General features: G+C 44.0%; 1 protein-coding gene across 1 annotated transcript in view; it reads left to right on the top strand.

Moving 5' to 3' along the window:
* The first annotated feature begins 4,949 nt into the window (after nucleotides 1-4,949).
* Nucleotides 4,950-7,627, top strand: part of LOC111978493 (A-type voltage-gated potassium channel KCND3-like) — a 127,307-nt gene continuing 124,629 nt past the window's right edge. The window contains exons 1-2 of the mRNA XM_070445856.1: nucleotides 4,950-5,302; nucleotides 6,192-7,339. Of these exons, the coding sequence (XP_070301957.1) occupies nucleotides 6,237-7,339 (1,103 nt within the window). The 5' untranslated portion in view covers nucleotides 4,950-5,302; nucleotides 6,192-6,236. The remainder of the gene's footprint in view (nucleotides 5,303-6,191; nucleotides 7,340-7,627) is intronic.

The raw sequence follows: 7,627 nt of genomic DNA, 5'->3' as shown, positions 1-7,627 counted from the left end.
CTGGTCAAAGCTCGTATCCACTAAAAGGGCCATGGTACTTACCTACGGAACAGCAAGAGGAACTGGCCCTCCCTACCTTTAGGCAATGCTCAAAGCCTACACCCCAACCCGAGCACTCCGTTCTGCCATCTCAGGTATCTTGGCCCTCCCACCCCAGTCCAAGCTCTTCCCTGTCCTGTCATCCCAATGGTGGAACCAGCTTCCTCCGGAAGCTAGGACAGCAGAGTCCCTGCCCATCTTCCGAAACCCTACCTTTTCAAACAGTATCTTAAATAATCCTCCTCCTCACCTCAACACCCCCCCCCCCAAAAAAAAATGAATACAAAAAGAAGAAGAATAACCAGCACTTGCACTTGACACCCCCACTCTGACTCTACTGACTTTAATGTACCTCCTGGACTCTGATCTGGTTTTGACCTTTTTGCCTGTCCATGACCATTCTCTTGCCTACCCCTTTTGTGAGTTTTTTCGCATTGTTTGTAACTTATTTTGTACATAATGTTGCTGCTACCGTCTCTTATGACCGAAAATAGCTTCTGGACATCCGAACAGCGATTACTCACCTTGAACTGGACAAATAATATTTATTTAATGAGTCCGACGAGAGGGATTTACTTCAGACACCCAAACAGGCCCTCATCCCTGTCATTTGCTGGAGAAAGAGACAGAGATTTCGCGGAAGGAGATCAGGGTGCCTTGTGAGGATCAAGCGATGAGTGGCTAATCTGCCTTCGCCAACGGTACTTTTGGTCAACGTACAATCGCTGGATAATAAATTGGACGAACTAAAAGCATGTATATCCTACTAGAACAGCAGGCTCCGGTTAGACAAGGGGTGGTCTATGTATATTTGTAAACAACAGCTGGTGCACGATATCTAAGGAAGTTTCAAGGTTTTGCTCACCTGAGGTAGAGTATCTCATGATAAGCTGTAGACCACACTATCTACCTAGAGAGTTTTCGTCTGTATTCGTCGTATCTGTCTACATACCACCACAGACCGATGCTGGCACTAAGACCGCACTCAATGAGCTGTATTTCGCCGTAAGCAAACAGGAAACGCTCATCCAGAGGTGGCACTCCTAGTGGCCGGGGACTTTAATGCAGGGAAACTTAAATCCGTTTTACTTCATTTTTACCAGCATGTTAAATGTGCAACCAGAGGGAAAAAACTCTGGATCACCTTTACTCCACACTTAGAGACAATTACAAAGCTCTCCCTCGCCCTCCATTTGGCAAATCTGACCATAATTATATCCTACTGATTCCTGCTTACAAGCAAAAATTAAAGCAGGAAGCACTGTTTTGCCTGCGCAGACTGGAATATGTTCTGAGATTCTTCCGATGGCATTGAGGATTACACCACATCAGTCACTGGCTTCATCAATAAGTGCATCGATGACGTGGTCCCCACAGTGACTGTACGTACATACCCCAACCAGAAGCCATGGATTACAGGCAACATCCACACCGAGATAAAGGGTAGAGCTGCTGCTTTCAAGGAGCGGGACTCTAACCCGGAAGCTTATAAGAAATCCCACTATGCCCTCCGACGAACCATCAAACAGTCAAAGCGTCAATACAGGACTAAGATTGAATCGTTCTACACCGGCTCCAGCACTCGTCGATGTGGCAGGGCTTGTAAGCTATTACAGACTACAAAGGGAAGCACAGCCGAGGGCTGCCCAGTGACACGAGCCTACCAGACTAAGCTAAATTACTTCTATGCTCGCTTCGAGGCAAGTAACACTGAAACATGCATGAGAGCATCAGCTGTTCCGGACGACTGTGTGATCACACTCTCCGCAGCCGATGTGAGTAAGACCTTTAAACAGAACTCTATCAGAGAAGTAGTTGGTGAACCAGGCGAGGCAATCATTTGAGAAACCAAGGCTATCGAGTCTGCCGATGAGGATGTGGTGATTGACAGAGTCGAAAGCCTTGGCTAGGTCAATGAATACGGCTGCACAGTATTGTTTCTTATCGATGGTGGTTAAGATATCGTTTAGGACCTTCATCATGCCTGAGGTGCACCCACCCAATATGAGCAAGACAAAGGAGCTGATTGTGGACTACAGGAAAAGGCAGGCCGAACAGACCCCCATTAACATCGACGGGGCTGTAGTGGAGCGGGTCGAGAGTTTCAAGTTCATTGGTGTCCACATCACCAACAAACTATCATGGTCCAAACACGCCAAGACAGTCGTGAAGAGGGCACGACAGAACCTTTTCCCCCTCAGGAGACTGAGGTTCTACAGCTGCACCATCGAGAGCATCCTGACCGGTTACATCACCGCCTAGTATGGCAACTGCTCGGCATCTGACCGTAAGGCGCTACAGGGGGTAGTGCGTACGGCCCAGTACATCACTGGGGCCAAGCTTCCTGCCATCCAGGACCTATATAATAGGCGGTGTCAGAGGAAAGCCCATAAAATTGTCAGAGACTCCAGTCACCCAAGTCATAGACTGTTTTCTCCGCTACCGCACGGCAAGCGGTACCGGAGCGCCAAAGTCTAACACCAAAAGGCTCCTTAACAGCTTCTACCCCCAAGCCATAAGACTGCTGAACAAATAATCAAATGGCCACCGGACTATTTACATGTTTATTATCTATGCATAGTCACTTCACCCCTGCCTACATGTACAAAATACTTAAACTAACCTGTACCCTCGCATACTGACTCAATACCAGTACCCCCTGTATATAGCCTCATTATTGTCATGTTATTGTGTCACTTTTTATTTTTTACATTTAGTTTATTTGCTAAATATTTTCTTAATAATCAACTGTGCAGTTCAAGAAGAGTTAAGGGCTTGTAAGTAAGCATTTCATGTTAAGGTCTACGGTCTGCACTTGTTGTATTCAGCGCATGTGACAAAAAAAGTTTGATTTGAAATACAATGCTTTTAGTTTTTGAAATATTTAGGACTAACTTATTCCTTGCCACCCATTCTGAAACTAACTGCAGCTCTTTGTTAAGTGTTGCAATCATTTCAGTCACTGTTGTAGCTGACGTGTGTAGTGTTGAGTAATTTGCATACATAGACACACTGGCTTTAATTTCATTTTGGGCAAAAAGGCTGGGGTAAATCCTCAGTGAAAATTCGCCATTAGTCATTAAGCTGCTGAACAGATGTTGAAATAAGATGTTTGCATCAGCACCATCACCTCACAAGGCACAGAGGGTTCTGAAAGCACTTCTATGAACCCTTGTAGGGCTTTTCATTACAGTATGCAGAGCCGGCTCTAGCCTTTTGGGGGCCCTAAGTGAGATTTGGGGCCCTCTTTTGACGGCAGAAAAAAAAAAGAAGTTAATTTCCTGCAATTCTACACATTTTGCCATGGGGTGGAGAGAACATTTAGCAATTTTATAAAACATTTCATGCAATTATACTCATTTTGCCATGGGGCAGACATTTTTTTTCTTCCAGTTTTACAACTAATTTCCTGCAATTCTACCCGCTTGTTATGGGGTGGAGAAAAATTGTTTTAGTTTTAAAGCAAATTTCCTACAATTCTACACATTTTTACATGACTTATGCCATGTTACGTAATGATATCTGACTGAGAGTGACTAACACAAGTTATTGGGGGCCCCCTGCAGGTCAGGTATTCGGACGTGATTACTACAAGTTTAGATAGTCTTGCCAGCTGACTTACAAATCAAAAAATTGTTAGCTGACGTGGCTAATTGAGTGACTGTTAGTGACTGACTTAACAAGAGAAAAATTGTTGATGCACAAACAAATTTCGAACTTGCACCTTGTTTATTCTACAATTCTAACTCTCAACAGTAAGTTGAGACCCCAACTGAGTTCCTTTCTGGGGCCCTAAGCGACCGCTTATATCGCTTATGCCTGGAGCCGGCCTTGATAGTATGTTTTAAATCTGAGGGTTATTTCACTACTTCAAGGCCTCCAGAGCAATTTAGTACCCTTTTAGAATACATCCCAATTCTAATGATAATTACTAATTAGTGAAAGAATGTTCTTCTGGAGGGCCTTTTTGGGTATGGATAAAAATTGCTACTCGGGGAAAGAAAATTGATCCAAAGGTGAAGGCTACTATTAATCAACAACGAACTTGAGGCAAAGTAAATACTCTGTGAGTTGTGTAGGCTGAGCGCTCTTACTGAATAGTATGTCTGCACTGCACAGTGCAACAAGGGAATTTGATGATACATAGCGTTGGCTCAATGATAGAACACATACTTTCTTCAGTCCAATCAATGCTTACTGCCTCTCTTGGGTAATAACGATGGGTATGCTAGTAATGAGGAAAGTCGAGGTCGACATTTTTAATTATCTCAAATCCAACCTTTTATTTCATTTTATCATATAGTGATATGATAAATTTAAAAAAAGTTTACTTAAACATTGTGATATGTACCATCCATCATTTACATATTCACATTGTAAAATAATTAACAAGGTACTGTATTTACTTCGAAATTACATGGTAATAAGTGTCAATTATAGTGGCTATTAAATATTTTCATTATTGAGTGAATATGCGATTTGATAAGGGATCTTAAAAGATGAGACGACAATTAATTGAGATATATAACCATGTAATAAAGAAAATGTTATAAAGCACAGACGCTGCAAGACTTTCCTGATCATGGAGATGCTGGCTGCTATCAAGTGTTCTAGTTATAGCATCCTGTCATGTCATACAATTTGTCTAGAAGGCAACTTCCCTCACTGCGCTGCGCGTAATTGAATTGAGGACATTTTCCAGTAACACCAACTGCCTCATTAAAAGTGTGCAGAATCAAAATGTTTGTATTTTCTCAAATTAACTATAAAAAGTAAATAAGAAAGAAAGTGTTGTTGACACATCCATCCATTTAGTCGGTCGAGTGGACTGATTTAGCACCGTAAAATTGTGTGAGAGAGGAGCCTATGCGCACGATAGAGTAAGAGAGAGCGAGAGAGAGAGAGATTACGGAGTCTGACTCATGTCCATCACCCACTTTTCTAGTCATCATCACAGTCATGAGGTAGGTGTGAATATCATCCTGAAGGTGGTGAATCTGTGCTGTCTGTCCAAACCGCAGGTGCATCAAGATGCAGGTGTGGTTTAAAGAACAGACTTTAAGGTTTTAGTGAATTTCATCAACACGTTTACGATCGTTCAACGCATCGATATCCCCATCTCGTGTTCCTCTATGCTTGTTTCGCCCATTCGCACAGAGGTCCTTTGTCAATGCGCCTTTCAATTTCTGTAGCTTTTCCCCAGAGGAGTTATTTTGCTGGAGGATCGCGCATTGAAATTGTTTGGATCTTTCCTTGTTTGGAGGTAAGTGATAAAGAAAGCTTGGAAGATGCACCTGATGATTTGTCAAATTTTGTTTCTAATGTGCTGGTCTGTTTTTTCCTCTTACTTCTACAAGTAGCCTAACATGTGGAGTTGATCATCATAATCAGAATGTTAAAGCAGCAATACTATTTTACTTATGCATCAAAATACTGAAATGTATTCGACTAACGTTAGAGCATACACTCCTTTCGAGATTTTTTCTTTAAAAAAAAGAAGAGCCAGAAATAGGCAGAGGTAAACTTGATTTTCTATCATTTGACATCATTTTTCTTCACATTAACATTATTCTTAAATCTGATACAGACCTAGCGATATGGCACTTCTGATTCAACAGGTCTCTCTCTATTCTGGAGAGACCACTTCTATTTTTCATAGATGTTTAACAGAGCTTCCTAAAGAGGCTTCACATTATCCTCTCTTTCTTAAACCTTCTGTTCAGTGAGCTCTGGAAATGACAGGGAATTTGACCGCCTGCTTAGAGCTCTTGTGGTGTTGGTGTTCTGGCAGAGGGATTGTCATTATAGTCCTTGCATCCATCTCCATCTATKAATTCCAGAGTGGATACATTTCCTTTTATAACACCACACCAAGTGGTGGGGCTACTGTTGGGATGAAAAACAGAGTCAGGGTTGTGACTCCAACAGTCATGAGAACACAGAAGACTAGCATCAGCGGTGTAACCTATCATCAAATATTTGTTTGAGTTCTTTAGAACGCATTAGTCTCTTTGGTTTATGATGAAAATACTTGAATACTATGATTTGCTATAGTAGCTTATAGTGCAAACCCCCTACCATCCAACCACCTTATTGTGGAAATGCTTTATTCAGGAGTTACTGATTTTGTGTTGTCTGTTTCTCTGCTCAAGATGACAGGTCATTTTAAGGCAAGCGGGAAACCAGAGTGAGTTGCCATGGCGGCAGGAGTGGCTGCATGGCTTCCCTTCGCCCGGGCAGCAGCTATTGGCTGGATGCCTGTGGCCAACTGCCCCATGCCTATTGCTCCTAGAGACCACAGAAAGAGACATGATGAGCTGATCATCCTGAATGTGAGTGGACGACGCTTCCAGACCTGGAGGACCACACTGGACCGCTACCCAGACACCCTGCTGGGCAGCTCAGAGAAACAGTTTTTTTACGATGAGGAGACCAAAGAGTATTTTTTCGACCGGGACCCAGACTCCTTCCGTAGCATTCTCAACTTCTATCGGACGGGCAAGTTGCACTATCCACGCTATGAGTGCATCTCAGCCTATGACGAAGAGCTAACCTTCTTCGGCATCATCCCGGAGATCATCGGTGACTGCTGCTATGAAGAGTACAAAGATCGGAAGCGGGAGAATGCTGAACGTCTCCAGGACGACCAGGATGACAACAAGGACTGCAAGCTGCCCAACATGACATACAGAGAGACCATGTGGAGGGCCTTTGAGAACCCTCACACCTCCACCATGGCCCTGGTGTTCTACTACGTCACCGGCTTCTTCATTGCTATCTCAGTCCTCACCAACGTGATAGAGACTGTTCCGTGCGGTGCCACGCCTTCCCAGAAGGACATGCCATGTGGCGAGCGCTACACCGTAGCCTTCTTCTGCATGGACACGGCCTGCGTCCTCATCTTCACCATAGAGTACCTCATGAGACTGTTTGCCGCGCCCAGCCGCTATCAATTCATGCGCAGCGTGATGAGCATCATCGACGTGGTGGCCATCTTTCCCTACTACATTGGCCTGGTGATGACAGACAACGAGGATGTGAGCGGAGCCTTCGTCACGCTCCGTGTGTTCCGTGTGTTCCGCATCTTCAAGTTCTCCCGCCACTCGCAGGGCCTCAGGATCCTGGGGTACACGCTGAAGAGCTGCGCCTCCGAGCTGGGCTTCCTCCTCTTCTCCCTCACTATGGCCATCATCATCTTCGCCACCGTCATGTTTTACGCAGAGAAGGGGTCGTCGTCGACCAAGTTCACCAGCATCCCAGCCTCCTTCTGGTACACCATTGTCACAATGACCACGTTGGGGTATGTCCTCCTTCTAGGTGACGTTAAATTATAGTTGTATAACTAATTAAAGCACTTTTGGAACATAGTTGTTTTTAGGATGCCAAGTAAGGTTTTTGGAGAGCTCCTGATTTGAAGATATTATTTGGGCACCATCTTAAATTCTCTTGGGGGCATTATTCCAATGGAGAAGACACACATTTTATGGACCACACAGAGTGGAGGGAGAGAGAACTAAAACTGTGGAGAGAAAGAGAGGAGAGAGAAGCGAGAGATAGGGATGAGAAAGAGTAAGAAAGAGAGATAGAC

This window comes from Salvelinus sp. IW2-2015, linkage group LG1, assembly GCF_002910315.2.
Source record: "Salvelinus sp. IW2-2015 linkage group LG1, ASM291031v2, whole genome shotgun sequence".
NCBI classification, from domain to species: Eukaryota; Metazoa; Chordata; class Actinopteri; order Salmoniformes; family Salmonidae; genus Salvelinus; species Salvelinus sp. IW2-2015.
This window is presented reverse-complemented; position numbering and strand designations above follow the sequence as displayed.